This window comes from Hemicordylus capensis, chromosome 2, assembly GCF_027244095.1.
Source record: "Hemicordylus capensis ecotype Gifberg chromosome 2, rHemCap1.1.pri, whole genome shotgun sequence".
NCBI classification, from domain to species: Eukaryota; Metazoa; Chordata; class Lepidosauria; order Squamata; family Cordylidae; genus Hemicordylus; species Hemicordylus capensis.
The window spans coordinates 324,076,644-324,092,759 of NC_069658.1; the positions used below are offsets into that span (position 1 = coordinate 324,076,644).

Genomic DNA, 16,116 nt, shown 5'->3' on the forward strand with positions numbered 1-16,116 from the left:
GTTTCTCCCATATTATAGGGAAATGTAGGTTTCCTAAAGAGAAAACAAGCCATGTAGGGAAATGCAAATGTAGCCCTTGGAAAATTAAAAAACACAACAACACAGGGTATATGACACCAGCTTGTCTCATGTGAAATCTATGTGATTAGCCACCATGCTCAAAAGTAACAGAATGAGTATTACAACAGCCATGAGTCACATAAGACGAAAAACAGCCACAGAGTTATTCAGCAATCCAGAGAGGAGCAGAAATTCTGTCTGTAACCAAGATGAGCCCAGAGAGACCATGGCCAATCTTGGGAGACTTATGTCTTCAAGTCTGTAGATTCCAAAAGACATACAAAATATGAAGTGGTTAGAAGATAGATCCAATGTTTTGACTCAGTCTCTCTCAACAATTACCTTTATTTTATAATTCTTCTAAAAAGTTATTTCTGTATTTCAATAACATTCATGTGTATTTAGGAGTATCTCTGGTGGAAATTTCTTTCAAATTAGATTTATTTTACATGCAATTGCTTGTTGGAGTGGGGGTGAGGAAGATTTTCACCTGATGAAGCTGATGCAGGGCCCTATTACAAATATACATTCATCACAGTGAAGAAACAAAGCCCACGTAAGAAAAAAATGTGAAAGCACCATTTATTAATTTATGCAAAATGTTAATAAAAAGAATAATGAGTCTGTAGGCTTTTCCAGTGTTTAACATCAACCTGCAAGTCAAAGAGAGGCATCGAGTGATCAACAGAGATGTTGTTCATTACAGATTCACATCACTGGTTACCCTGTAATTCCAGAGTATGATGATGATGATGTTGATGATGATGATGATGAAGAGGTTCACAAATACGGGACACACTTGGCTTAGTAGCCAGCCTCTATTTGTGTTTGCCACCAAACCCCTCACTCCTCCTCAAGCTCTCTGGCAAGCGTAAAGGGCTTGGGAGAGGTGGGGTTTCTCTCAGGGATGTTACAAATCAGTAACAGTTAAGAAACAGAAGGGGTTGGTTAACTTATCCAATCCATGCTGCAAGAACTTATCCAATCCATGCTGCAATCCATGCTGGAAGAAAGAGCTCTGCATTTTCTTAGAGCCCTCTGACGAACACAGGGATCCCTCTCCCTGTATCAAGTTTGAGTAAGGTAAGAAACAATGTAAGAAAACCCCTGCTGTTTCCTCTCCAAGGGACAGCACAAGTAAAAGATCAGGCAAAGGGGGCATGTGCTGCAGTGTCTCCTCCTCATCAGAGGGCCAGTGTACTTGCTCCTGCCAAGCAGATGTGTGAATGCCTGTTGTCACGTGTGCGCCCTTCTAATCGGAACAGCTTGCACAGGATGGAATGACCCGCAGAGTAAGGATAGCTGGCATGTGATTGGAGTTCCACATGACTAGGCTATCATGAGTCACTGTATGAAAAAACTCACAAATCCACCCTTCTGGAGACAAATAGCCCTGGCTGGCCAAACTCCTGGAAGAAAAAGTGTCCACTTGAATGACTTGAGAGGTTTAAATAGTGGACTTCACTATGTCCACCCCTGGTCCATAATATTTACCAAGGAGGAAAGTGTTTGGCCCCAAGTACACTCAAGCAAGGAAACCTCACATACGTGGACAAATTTGTGATAATGTGCATATCCATGTAGGTGTCCTCCTGTGTCTGACTAGTTCCACTGTTGGCAAGTTCACATGTATTTCATTTTACCACTGCCTACATCAAACAAATTCAGGATGCTTGTAAAGACCAACATACGATTGTTACAAACATGAAGGACAGAATAGCAGTCAGAAATCAGCACCCTAATTTAGCACAAGCCCTGTCTTGTGCTAAATGGAATCGCAATGTCAGAACATGGTTTCTGCATGGACTCACATCTCACAGCTTCTTCCTGGACTGCATAGGATAGACTTTCCACTGAAGTCTTATGATATTTGTAGAAATGTGTGCACTTTAGATTTACAACCAATATTCAATTACAATGGCTATGGATTTATATTTGATCCTTAGTGTAAAACCTGAAGAGCCTGAAGTAGTACTGGTTGAGAAACTTTTGTGCCAAGAATAATTATGGCATATGCAGAGAATAAGGACACTGACCGGCCTAATCCTAATAGCACACACATCTATTTCTGTGTGTGGGTGTGTGCACTCATTAGGGAGATGCGGCCAACTGTAGCTTCCCTGTGTGTGTAGCTCCAGTGGAACAGAAATGGGTATTATCACCACATATGACAATCCACATGTAATTTCCTTTCATGTGTTTTCCTATATGAAGTGCTTTTTATGTGGGAAATTTGTACATATGCCTTGACAATACCTTAAGGCTTACACTGTAAATATGTTCCTGAGCAATGCTTCCCCATTCAGGTGGGCATTGGGCAAGTTGATGACATTCACTTAAAATATTATTCTCTCTGGGTTAAAGCAGCAGAATGAAGTGCCAAGACTGCGCAGGAATACATGAAAAGCTTACACTCCTCATGCAACCTTTCAGTGGACTCCCTCTCAGAGTTCTTGAAATACTTTCTACTCCTCTGGCTGATAGCGCAGCAAAAGTCACACATTTGCTTCTCTTAAATACACTGGGCATAACCCAGCAAAAGAAAGACAGTTCTTTCTCCCACTGAGTAAAATGGGGAGAACTAACATGTTTCAGTCATGCCTACTGAAATCAGTGGGACTTAACCGTGCTTCACCTTGGCTGGATTATGGGTTATGCCCACTGCAAGTACTGAACTTGTGCTGCATCCAGTAACATCTACTCATCTAAAGCTTTATCAGAATTCCAGAGTTTCCTGAAACTGCTTAGGCAGTCTCAACTAAAATGTAAAAGAAGGGTAAACAGATAAATTCCCTTTTAGAGAAAAAACCCAATGCCCAAATAAAAAGTTCCAGAATGTCATATACTGGATGCCACAGTGCACCTTCTCTGCAGGTCACATCCAGATCACTATTTTGTTTTGGTATAAGGTGAGCTGAATCCAGTTGGACTAATTGTTCCAGTTGAGAGCTGACTTTTGTCTCTTCTCTTTATTGGTTGTTACATCCAGGAGATGCTGAAGAAGTACCTCCTTGTTTCTGTTTCTTGCGTCGTTTGTTGAGGAGACGGTTGTTGGATGTCTTCAAATCTTTAATTTTTACCTGGTCATAGTCCACTCTCATGGTTGCCAAAGCACTAGTCATCTCCTCCTGAAACCCACAGGAAGCAACAGTGAAATCTTAGAGATGGCAATGACATGTCCTACTATCCACTAACAGCAAAACATTCTCATCCCAGATCTCCTAAGGCTTTGTTCAGTGAAAACTAAGATTAGTGCTATCCCCGCAAGCAAAGTTGATTTGAAATTTACTATATAAGTAACATTTTGGGGAAGCACTGTGCCTTCTAGAAAGGCATCAGGCAGAAATTCATAAGGAGCATCTCTAGCAAGTAATTAGGGAGACTGCATCTGTTAAATTTCTACCTGGATACAGCCTTACCCAGCCCAATGTTGAGTTGAATGACCAAAGGAAAGTCTGGATAGATGGAGCCAGAATTGTAAATCAGAATAACGTATGAGACATACAGAGTCTTTACAGTTTATATGGCATGGAAGTTAAAATGGGCATCTTAACTTGCAATCTCTATGCCTTTTAGCACGAGTGAACACTGAAGGCATCTAAACTCTCATCTTAAACCAAATATTTCTGAATTACTTAATTTCCAGGCATTTTAAAAAGGGAAATCTGTATGGGCACTGTAAGAAAGGGAAATGAAAGAGTGGCTCTTGCCCATGTAAGCTAAGTGGAGTCTCCAAAAAGCAATATACCTTTGATGTAGAAAGCAGAATCAACACTTATTTTCTAGAGTCTGAGTCGATTCTTAAAATGATGCATCTCAGCCATTTTACATCAGATCTGCATCAGATTTGGAGAGGTGAAGGCTTTTTGATTACTGAATAAATAACCTAGCTCCATAAAAAGTGCTCAGTGAAAACAATGGTTTTTAATACTGTTTGTCAATACCTAGAAATTTACTGTTTATCTGTGCACTAGAGTCTGGCCTTGGCTCAAGAAACTTCTTAACCAGTTGTTTGTGCACATTTAGCAACCATTATGCAAGAGACCCTCAAAGGGCAAACAAAAAAGGATGAAGCCAAGTTCATGCTACTGTAGATGTTCAAAAAGAGAGATGCATCTGAAAGATAAACGAGTCCTCCGCACATCTCTGACTCAGTTTGGAATTGCCCAGCTGACTAACAGAAGCTATCATTACCTTCACTTCATCCCAGTGGTCTTTATCCTCTTGCAAGACTCGGGCAGTGTGAAGAGGAGTTGGTGGAACTACCATGGATTGCTATGGAAAGCATAGAAATAGCAGCACATAACAGTACCTTTGACAACAAAACACTCACATGCTACCACTTTTTCTCCTCACTGATGAGATGATTACAAGTTTTACAGAAATTGTATTAATGTCTCCTAAGCAACATGAAAGAAAGAAAAAACTTACTCAGCTGCACTGCTGAGCACCGATATGTTTTAATATGAAAATGTGTTACTTGCAGCGGATAGCAACCAGAGCCTTTCCATACAATGACTGAAGGGCCTACAACATATGTGAAACATGTGCATTAGAGCCCAGTTGCTGAGCGTTTCCCCTTGCCTTTTCTGTTTGTAAGAAGAGAAAGCCATCTAGGAGTGAGTAACTAGAAAAGCAGCAAGGGGGAGGGGGGCCCTAACCCTTCCACCACTCCCAGTTATGCCCACTGTGGCGTTTCTCCCCCAGAGGTTTCAAATGCATATTTGAGAGGGCAAACACTCATCTGAAAAAAGTGGGGGGAGGGCAGGAATTTTGAACAGGGAAACGGTGGGTGGGGAAAGAGTGAAGTACAGCTCCTCAGAGCCACTTCTCTGCTTTCCCCTTCCCTTCCCCTTGAAGTAGCTTTCCTACCCAGCAATGTGGCCCTGCTAGACCTGCTCACGCATAATGCATAGTTAGGCCGTGAACTCACAAAGCTAGAAGAGACCAACAGTCCTAGCCCGACCTTCTGCATGGACCTGTTGGTCTCTGACCTGCAGACCCCCTCTCTTGCCTTCCTTGTCAGTTTTATATTGCTGTTTGAAGTTCGATTGTCAACTTTCAAAATTCATGGCCAAAGAACTTCTAGTGATATGTCTAAGTGAAGGTAACATACCTGCTCAAACCCACTTAAAAACAATGACTAATGGAAAGATATTTAAAAGAAGTTTGACTCAAAATACTTCAGAAATAAATAATGTTGTATTTTCCCACACTACTGTTTTATTTTCCTCTCTGTCCCTACCACAAACTAAATCTGCTTACTTTCCTTTCACTATCCCTACAACTGGACTATCATTACAAACTGCACCATTGAGGTGTCCCTATGTGTTATTCACTACAACTATACCAAATTTGGTTCAAATCAGTTAGACAGTCCACAAGTTAGTCCACTCACACTTCATGCATCCACCATCTTGAATTGGGGTGGATGACATTGTCAACAAACTATGCCATTGAGGTGTCACTATGTGTCTCTACAACTATACCAAATTTGATTCATATTGGTCCAGGCATTGCGAAGATGAGTGTGGCGGGGGGGGGGCACACACACGGTGTCTCTCTCTCTGTGTCTCTCTGTGTCTCTCTGTGTCTCTCTCTCTCTCTCTCTCTCTCTCTCTCTCTCTCACACACACACACACACACACACACACACACACACACACACAGCCGGGTTATCTCATAAGCTTATTTTCCTTCAGGAAAGTAGGCTAAAAATAGCAAATCATTAAAACAATGGAAGATATGTGTGTGTGTGTGTGTGTGTGTGTGTGTGTGTGTGTGTGTGTGTGTGTGTTCCCCTTCTTCTGCTGCTCACAGGGCAACTGATGATCCTACTTTGCTCTATGAAGAGAAGAGAAGTCTAATCCCAGCTAGGGAAGTAGAAACATTTCCCTTTGCTGGCTTCTCCTCCTCCTCAGAGAAGAATTGGCTACTTTGGGGCAAGAGAGGTGATAGCTAGATAAGCTTGGCTATGGTTTCAGATACCCATCTTTCTTCTAAGTTCTCCTCCCAGCGCTTTATCACTTAAAACAAAAAACTTCTGCCTCACTGTGCCATCCCCCCTACTTGCCTGTTTACTTCTCATCACAGTGAGTGCAATCAAGAAAATTAAAAAACACAATTGGTGAGAATTATAATTGCACCCCCACAAACATTTGCATATGTAAATGTAGCTGCCCTAGCTCTAAGTGCACCAATCCACATCAGGAGTAAGCTGCCCTAGCTTCCTAGAAAGGAGGACTAGATGGCAGAAAGGATGCAGTCGCATGCAATCCTAGTGCTACCTATGAGTATGAATGCACAGGTCTGAGAAGGGAGGAAGAGAAGATAAATAAGAGATCCATAACAGAATCAGCAGCCTGATCCGCTTCCTGAGGAAACCACCTTTACAACAAGTGTATGCGGGCAAATAGGTCAGAGAAATGGTAGACTAGAGAGTATCATATATCTGCTGCTTACAAGTCCCTCACCATTGTAAGCACTGCTACATTCCTTTGCCCAACCAAACAGCTAGCTCATGTTCTTTATCATTCTAATGGCATCCTAAACTGCACCTCTGTCATGTGATATGTCTTTGGAACAAAAAGGGTGAAGTCTTATGAATCACTCATTAAACTGATGATGTGCAGACTGAAGAGCATCCTCTTATAGACAGCAAGTAGATGTTCTCCATGTAACTAACAGATGAGCCCACTAACCTTCAACATGCTCCTCTCTTCCACCATACTTCTGTTTAGATCTCAGCATAGCATAACTGCTTCTCACTGTCTTTAAACTCTTCCTTTCTAGATAAAATTTGCATTAAGAATTGTGCATGTCATGTTCTGCACCAACCATCTCCATGACCCAAGCAAGTCAGTGACATTTATTATTGTCTCAGTTACCAAGGGACAACAATACTTGGTCTTGGTTGATCCCTGCTAACTGAGTGACGATGCACTTTTAAAGTGGCGATTTTCTAATACTTATAGCGGGGGAATGGTCCTTATCCAATCCCAGCACAACATTCCTCCTGTGGTTGTTGCGGGTGCTCACTTTATGTTTCTTTTTAGACTATGAGCCCTTGGAACCATCTTGTTTATCAATTGACTGATTGACTCATAAGAACATAAGAACAGCCCTGCTGGATCAGGCCCACAGCCCATCTAGTCCAGCATCCTGTTTTGCACGTTGCCCCACCAGATGCCGCTGGAAGCCACAGACAGGAGTTGAGGGCGTGCCCTCTCTCCTGCCATTACTCCCCTGCAACTGGTACTCAGAGGCACCCTGCCCTTGAGGCTGGAGGTGGCCCACAGCCCTCCGACTAGTAGCCATTGATAGACCTCTCCTCCATGAAGTCATCCAAACCCCTCTTAAAGCCATGCATCCTGTGGCAGAGAGTCCCACAAGTGGATCACGTGTTGTGTGAAAAAGTACTTCCGTTTGTTGGTCCTAGACCTCCTGGCAATCAATTTCATGGAGTGACCCCTGGTTCTAGTGTTGTGTGAGAGGGAAAATAATCTCTCTCCACTTTCTCCACACCATGCATGATTTTATAGACCTCTATCATGTCTCCCCACAGTCATCTTTTTTCTAAACTAAAAAGCCCCAGGTGTTGTAGTCTTGCCGCATAAGAAAGGTGCTCTAGGCCCCTGATCATCTTGGTTGCCCTCTTCTGTACCTTCTCCAGTTCAACAATGTCCTTTTTAAGATGTGGTGACCAGAATTGTACGCAGTACTCCAAGTGTGGTCACACCATAGTTTTGTATAAGGGCATTAAAATGTTAGCCGTTTTATTTTCAATCCCCTTTCTAATGATCCCTAGCATGGAATTTGCCTTTTTCACAGCTGCCGCACATTGAGTCGACACTTTCAACGAGCTGTCCACCACAACCCCAAGATCCCTCTCCTGGTCTGTCACCGACAGCTCGGATCCCATCAGCATATACTTGAAGTTGGGGTTTTTGGTCCCAATGTGCATCACTTTACACTTGCTAACATTGAACCGCATTTGCCATTTTGTCGCCCACTCCCCCAGTTTGGAGAGATCCTTTTGGAGCTGCTCACAATCCGTTTTGGATTTCACTACCCGGAAGAGTTTGGTATCATCTGCAAATTTGGCCACCTCGCTGCTTACCCCTGCTTCTAGATCATTTATGAATAAATTAAAAAGCACTGGTCCCAGTACAGATCCCTGGGTGACCCCACTTCTTACTTCCCTCCATTGTGAAAACTCTCCATTTACACCTACCCACTGTTTTCTGTCTTTCAACCAGTTAGCAATCCACACATGTACTTGTCTGTTTATCCCACGACAGCTAAGTTTCCTCAGGAGTCTTTGATGAGGAACTTTGTCAAAAGCTTTTTGGAAGTCCAGGTAGACTATGTCAACTGGATCACCTTGATCCACACACTTGTTGACACTCTCAAATAAGTCCAAAAGGTTGGTGAGTCAAGATTTACCTTTGCGGAAGCCATGCTGGCTCACTGCCAGCAGGGCCTGTTCTTCTAGGTGCTTTACAATTTTATCCTTGAGGATGCTTTCCATCAATTTGCCTGGAACGGACGTTAGGCTAACTGGCCTGTAATTTCCCGGCTCGCCCCTGGATCCCTTTTTGAAAATCGGTGTTACATTTGCTACTCTCCAGTCCTCTGGTACAGAGCCTGATTTCAGGGATAAGTTAAATATTTTAGCAAGGAGGTTGGCAATTTCACATTTGAGTTCTTTGCCATCATTGTCCAATGGTCCAACTGCCTCCCTAGCAGGTTTCCTGCTTCTGATGTGCTTAAAGAAGTTTTTGTTATTCCCCTTGATACTTTTGGCTAAATGTTCCTCAAACTCTCTTTTTGCCTCCCTTATTGTCACCTTGCATTTCTTTTGCCAGAGTTTGTGTTCCTTTCTGTTCTCTTCGTTTGGACAGGCCTTCCAATTTCGGAAGGAAGTCTTCTTCCCTTTTATGGCTTCCTTGACGGTACCCGTTAGCCATGCTGGCATCCTCCTGGACTTAGTGGTACCTTTCCTCCTTTTGGGTATACAATCTAACTGGGCTTCTAGTATTGTGGTTTTGAGTAAACTCCATGTACTCTGGAGCGAAGTGACTCTCCTGGATTTCCCCCCATAGCTTTCTTTTCACCATACTCCTCATTTTGGAGAAGTTTCCTCTTCTGAAATTCAAAATGTCTGTGTTAGACATCCTTGGTGATTCTCTCCCCGCATGTATGCTGAAATTGATGGCACTGTGGTCACTGTTCCCTAAAGGGTCGATGACACTGACATCACGCACCAGGTCCTGGGTGTCACTCAGAATTAGATCCAAGGTCGCCTTCTCTCTGGTCGATTCCATGACCAACTGTTTTAGGGCACAGTCATTCAGCGTATCTAGAAATTTGACCTCTTTGTCCTGACTTGAATGTGAATTTACCCAGTCTATGTGTGGGTAATTGAAATCACCCATAATTACAGCCCTGCCTCTCCTTGACGCCTCCCTGATTTCCTCCTGCAACTCCCAGTCACTGTCGGCATTTTGATCCGGAGAGCGATAGCACGTCCCCAGTAGCATGTTTCCTTTCCGTCCTTGTATAGTCACCCACAGGGTTTCTGTGGAGGACTCCAGTCCACTTAGGTTTTCTAGCTTGTTAGATTCTATCCCTTCTTTGACATACAGTGCTACCCCTCCTCCAAGGCGCCCCTCCCTGTCCTTTCTATAGAGTTTATACCCAGGGATAACAGTGTCCCACCGGTTCTCACTGTTCCACCATGTTTCTGTTATGCCCACTATGTCTATTTCTGCATTAGCAACCAAGCACTCCAGCTCACCCATCTTGGCTCGGAGGCTTCTGGCATTGGCATACAAGCACCTATACACTGAATCTCTCCCCTGATGTATGCTATTCTTTTTACTCTTTGACCTGCTGGCACAGCCTCCCGTCTGCTCTTTATTCGGTTCTGCTCTGTCCCCTTCTGTTTTATTTGAATTCTTTGCAGCCTCACACTTTAAAGGATGGCTTTTGCCAAACGGGATACTGCCCAGCTCCCATCGGCTGTTCCCCAGGTGTCATTTTAAAAGCTGCTCTGCAACCTTTTTGATTTTAAGCACCAGCAGTCTGGTTCCATCTTGGTTCAAGTGCAGCCCATCCCTTTTGTACAGGCCTTGCTTGCCCCAAAATGTGTCCCAGTGCCTAACAAATCTAAACCCCTCCTCCCGGCACCAAAGTCTCATCCACGCATTGAAACCTCTCAGCTCTGCCTGTCTCACTGTACTTGCGCGTGGAACAGGTAGCATTTCTGAGAATGCTACCTTGGGGGTCCTGGACTTCAAAATGCTACCTATCAGCCTAAATTTGGCTTCCAGGACCTCCTGACTGCATTTCCCCACATCGTTGGTGCCGGCGTGCACCACGACAGCTGTCTCCTCCCCAGCACTGCCTAGGAGCCTGTCTAGACGCTGCATAATGTCTGCAACCTTCGCACCAGGCAGGCAAGTCACGGTCACAAACCCATCTCTCTATCCCCCTAATGATCAAATCACCCACTACAAGGAGGCCCCCACCCCCCAGAGGAGTATTCCCTGTGCGAAAGGATATGGGCTCATCATCCACGGAAGGGGTCCCTTCTAAAGGAGCATTTCCCTCTTCCTCAGACCGATGTCCTCCTTGCCCAAGACCTTCATTCTCCCTGACAGCAGAGGAGCTACCAGCCCTGGAGTGGGATGCCTCTATCACATCCCTGAAGGTCTTGTCCACATGCCTCTCTGTCTCTCTGACCTTCTCCAGATCCGCCACCTTGGTCTCGAGGGAACGGATTTGTTCCCTGAGAGCCAGGAGCTCCTTGCACTGAGCACACACCCATGACTTCTGCCCATGGGGCAAATAGTCATCCATGTGGCACTCTGTGCAATACACTGGGAAGTGCTCCTTCCCATGCTGACCTTCTATCTTCATACTGTTTTGTGTGGTTTTTTGTCTAAACCTCTGTCTAAACCACTTTGAAAACTTTTGTTGAAAAGCAACATATAAATATTTATACCACTATACAAATATTCTTGGTGGTAGTAGTTCCCATATCCATTAAGAGTGATTTTAAAAGGTCAACGTTCTTTGAATGTAATAAACTTTGGGATCTATGAATAAAAGAGCTGCACTGCAGGCTAATCAAGTCTTCCAACATTTTTTACAACATGCAATGCATGTTGTAAAGAAGAAAAGAAGTCACACAACAGCAGCAAGGGGTTTACCCTGAACTCGAGGAGGGGATATGAGACGATATAATTCCTTTAGAGGAGATAGGAATGGTTTGTGATGGGGAGGACTGTCTCACCTCAGTAACTGGCCAGAGGACCAGATGTTATTGGAAGGCTGCATTCGGTTACTTAAGGGAAGAAAATGCCTCACAACAACCTGCCAGTGGGTCTCTGAAGCTGTTTGCAGATTATTTATAACAGTATTTAGGTTCCCAGGTCATAACTTGAGGATACATGCTGAAGCACAGGTAGTCTAGGTCTGGACAGAATTTGAATGAGTGGCTGCCTGGGAACTCCCTTGAGTTTCATGAAGGAAGGAGGGAAGGAAGGAGGGATATGTGTGCAATAAAGAAATAAATAGATTTAATTCCTTGGTGTGGGGGTTTCCCTTTTTTAAAATATAAAATGTTAACACAACATTGAACATAAATTATTCTGAGTCTTAATGACAGGATGAGATAGAAGTCTAGCAGACAAAATAAATAAATGTATAGTGATTCCTGCACAAGAGAGATCCCCTGAAACCTTTTAGACTTGTAGCTTTAGCAGCAGTTTGCTTCCCGCTTGAGGCAAAGAATTCTGCCTCATGAAAGAGGTCTAGTTCAGAATTACATTGGCCTTTTAGTGAGCATCGCTATTAAAAGCAGCCTCTGGTGGTGTTTCATCAGAGTGCTGTGTATAAGCCACTACGGCCACCCCACTCCCTATTCGTGGCATTCAGTGCCAAAGACTGAGCACAACCTCAAAGCAACAGGTTTGCTATTCATCTTAACACAGTTCAGCACGATGGTGCCTCGAATGTCTAATAATAGTCCTCCATAAATCCTACCCAGATGAGGTAATGTGGTTTTTTATGTGAGGGAAGGAGGGTATGTGCACGCTGCACTGAACAGCAAATGCTAGCCAAGAGCAGTTGGGATGGGGGTGTGAGGTATATGACTGCCATTCACAGAGAAAGGGTGTTGTTTTTTAAGTGTCCCCTCACATTGTGGTAGGGAAATTATAACTTTGCAGCTCAAGCCCTTTTAGACAGGGCAGACTCTGGGTTAAACAAATTAGTTACACTCCCCCTTAGCATAGCAGGCAGCCAACATTTTACTGCTTTGAAAGTGCTAAGTTACCACCCAATTATTAAAAAAAACACAATCCCACACACTGCAGTGATTGTACAGGACTTACGTTAATCCAGGGGTGATTCATAAACTGAGAAATTGCCATCCTCTCAGTTGGGTCTGTCTTCAGCAACAAACGAATTAGCTGCTTAACTGAAAAAAAAAAAAAAAAACCAATCCCAAAGATAGATGACAAAATACAGACAAGATGACAAAATCTTGAAACATTAATAAGAACCGTTGAACTCTATCCGTTTCCCCTCTGCTTTCAAGTTAGAATAAGTCTGGTATCTACATATAACTGTGGAACATATGTACAACCTTACATAATGATAAGCTGCAAAAGAGAGAGCGCACAAAAGGGATGAAAAGTGTGGATCACTGCTGATATCTGTTATAAATACATATTGGACAGTCCAGTTCTAATCTGGTTTATCCCAAGAGTTCCCACAGAGCTCAAAAGGATTACTTGGAAGTAAGCATGCTTAGGACTGCAAAGCAAAATGGTCCATTACTCATTTTTTCCAGCTCCTAGCCCCATAATAGGCAAGCCTTTAACTACTTACATATGAAGACTGTTCACATGTTCAGTTGTGGAAAAGCGAATATGTAGGTTAGGAGGAAAGCAGAATTGTGCCTTGCGAATAAAGTCTAAATGCATTCAAGCTATATGTGCAGAGGCTGTTCAGAGGTTCATGTGAACACTTGAAGGGTGAGGCCAATGGGCACAATCATGCCTCCACCCCCATGTTCACTTCTGCATGGATGAATGCATAAGAACAGACCTGCTCGATCAGGTCAAAGGACTATCTAGTCCAGCATCCTGTTTCACAGAGTGGCCCATCAGATGCCCGAAGAGCCTACAGGCAAGCCCTCTCTCTTGCTGTTGCTCTCCTACAACTGTCATTCAGAGGCTGGAGGTGGCCCATAGACACCAGATTAGTAGCCATTGATGGACCTGTCCTTCATGGATTTGTCTAAGCCCCTTTTAAAGCCATCCAGGCTGGTGGCTGTCACCACATCTTGTGGCAGATAATTCCATAGATTAACTATGTGCTGTGTGAAAAAGTAATTCCTTTTGTCGGTCCTACATTTCCCTACCTTCAGTTTCATGGGATGACCCCTGGTTCTAGTGTTGTGAGAGAGGGAGAAAGGGGGGGGGGTTGGATAATTTCATGGAGGAGAGCTCTATCAACGGAGGACTATAGACTACCTCCAGCCTCAGAGGCAGGATGCCTCGGAAAAAGTGAGAATAAGGGGATCCACCAAGATTGTACCTGAGAGAGAAGCCAGAGGTCTTGGGAAAAGTGATAAGGCTTGCTGAAATGCCACAATACTATTTAAGATGGCCTTGACGCTGGTAACGAAGTGTATTAGTGGGCGGGTTGGTGGTTTCATGTGAATTGTCAGATTAATAAATAACCCGTTGGACGCGCATTCATTACCTGTCTTCTAGGCTTTCATGATATGTAAATGTACTATTGAGGTCTTAATGCGATAAAGAATATCCATAGGGATATTAATGATATGCAGAATATATAATATACGTTTTTAGTCAGGCTAATAGGTCTATGTATAACAATATATGTGTGCCTTTGTGACGAACGAATGCACTATATACATATATGTATTATGTATGATATATAGGCATACAATTTCTAGTCAAATTAATAGGATCATGTATAACAATATATGCATGCCTCCGCGATGAATGAATACACAATATACATAGGATGCAATATGTGTTTGAAGTACATGGGAGGAGAGGAGGAGAGGGCCACACAGCTACTTGCGTTGTCGGGGAAAATGGGTAATTATATTGGGCCAAAAACGGCCCAGGTGGGCCATGCACAGAAGGCAGTTTATTAAAATGCTAGTTTTGAGGACTAGTGATGGGACTTGTGTCTCTCTTTTGATGTCTTTAGTAAGTATAAGTTACAATCTTTGGTTTACAAGACCGATGCTTTAAATTAAGCTATAAAGGCAAGGGGTATAAAATTAAGAAAATGGAGAGGGGAGGGGAGGGGGTAGGGTTAGTTGTCCAATGGATAATATTAAGATGAGACGGGTGTGGTGCGTTGTCAGGGGAAACGGATAATTATGTTGGGCAAAAAATGGCCCAGGTGGGCCGATTTTGGAGTTATGGGTTGTTAAGAGAGTTTAAGGAGTAGGTTTTCTAGCTTGGCAAGGATAGGTATTAATATTAAGAATATAAGGAAGCAGAGGGCCGTGGCCAGTTGTCCAATAGTGATAAATGGGGGTTCTACTGGTTGTCCTCCAATTCATGTTAATACAATGATATTGGTAGCAAGAGCTCAAAAGAGGAATTGTGACAGTGGACGAAAGATATTACCTCGTTTTGCTGTGTGGAGAAGAGGGGTTAATATTAAGATTAGAATTGAGAATAGAAGAGCTAAGACTCCGTTGAGTTTGTTAGGGAGAGATCGAAGGATGGTGTAAGCAAATAGGAAGTATCATTCAGGCTTAATTTGTGGGGGTGTAATAAGTGGGTTTGCAGAGGTAAAGTTTTCTGGGTGACTTAATGGGTTTGGGAAAAATAAGGCTAAGGTAAGTAGGATTATAAGGATGATAGTGGCTCCAAGTAAGTCTTTGAAGGAAAAATAGGGGTGGAATGGGACTTTATCTGGGTTTGAGTTAAGGCCGGTTGGGTTGTTTGATCAGGTTTCGTGAAGGAAAAGAAGATGTAGGGCAGCTACAGCAAGAACAGCAAATGCGATAACGAAGTGGAAGGCAAAGAATCGGGTTAGAGTCGCCTTATCAACTGTAGAGGCATAAGAGCAGGAGAGAGGGCATGCCCTCAACTCCTGCCTTGTAGGCTTCCAGTGGCATCTGGTGGGCCAATGTGTGAAACAGGATGCTGGACTAGATGGGCCTTGTGCCTGATCTAGCAGGGATGTTCTTATTTCTCTTTGTCCATTCTCTCTACTCCATGCATAATTTTATACCCCTCTATCATGTCTCCCCATAGTTGCCTCTTTTCTAAACTAAAGAGCCCAAGATGCTGTAGCATAGCCATATAAGTAAGGTGCTCTAGGCCCCTGATCATCTTGGTTGCCCTCTTCTACACCTTTTCCAGTTCTACAATATCCTTCTTAAGATTTGGTGACCAGAACTGAATGCAGTACTCCAAATGTGACCACACCATAGATTTGTATAAGGGCATCATAATATTAGCATTCTTATTTTCAGTCTTCTTCCTAATTATCCCTAGCATGGAATTTGCCTTTATCACAGCTGCTGCACCCTGAGTTGACACTTTCAATGAGCTGTCTCCAATGACCCCAAGATCCTTCACTGACAGCTCAGATCCCATCAGCATATATGTGGTTGGGTTTTTTTTTCCTCCAATATGCATCACTTTTCACTTGCTAACACTGAATGGCATTTGCCATTTTGTCGCCTACTCCCCCAGTTTGGAGGGAACCTTTAAGAACTCCTCACAATCTGCTTTGGATTTCACTACCCTAAATAGTTTAGTGTCATCTGCAAATTTGGCCATTTCACTGCTTACCCCAACTTCTAGATCATTTATGAACACATTAAAAAGTACAGATCCCTTGGAGACCCCTCTTCTTACTTCCCTCCACTGTGAAAACTGTCCACTTATTCCTACCCTCTGTTTCCTGTCCTTCAACCAGTTAAGTTCAAGTATACTATGTCAAGTGGATCACTTTTATCCACATGCCTGCTGACATTCTCAA

At 43.3% G+C, this 16,116-nt stretch overlaps 1 protein-coding gene and 1 long non-coding RNA gene across 4 annotated transcripts in view; one reads left to right on the forward strand and one right to left on the reverse strand.

Annotated features, from left to right (window-relative positions):
• The window catches only part of LOC128345069 (uncharacterized), a 209,746-nt gene that overhangs the window by 101,540 nt on the left and 92,090 nt on the right, over positions 1–16,116 (forward strand). The gene's annotated exons all lie outside the window — the stretch shown is intronic.
• MAPKAPK3 (MAPK activated protein kinase 3) overlaps positions 618–16,116 on the reverse strand; it is a 118,187-nt gene continuing 102,688 nt past the window's right edge. For 2 of the 3 annotated variants that reach the window (XM_053296427.1, XM_053296428.1), the window contains exons 9-11: positions 12,462–12,547; positions 4,255–4,335; positions 618–3,188 (exon numbers count right to left, since the gene is read on the reverse strand). In XM_053296427.1, coding sequence (XP_053152402.1) covers positions 3,030–3,188; positions 4,255–4,335; positions 12,462–12,547 — 326 coding nt within the window. In that variant the 3' untranslated portion in view covers positions 618–3,029. Of the gene's footprint in view, positions 3,189–4,254; positions 4,336–6,761; positions 6,849–12,461; positions 12,548–16,116 lie in introns of all 3 variants that reach the window. The other variant, XR_008316244.1, reaches the window with a different exon arrangement.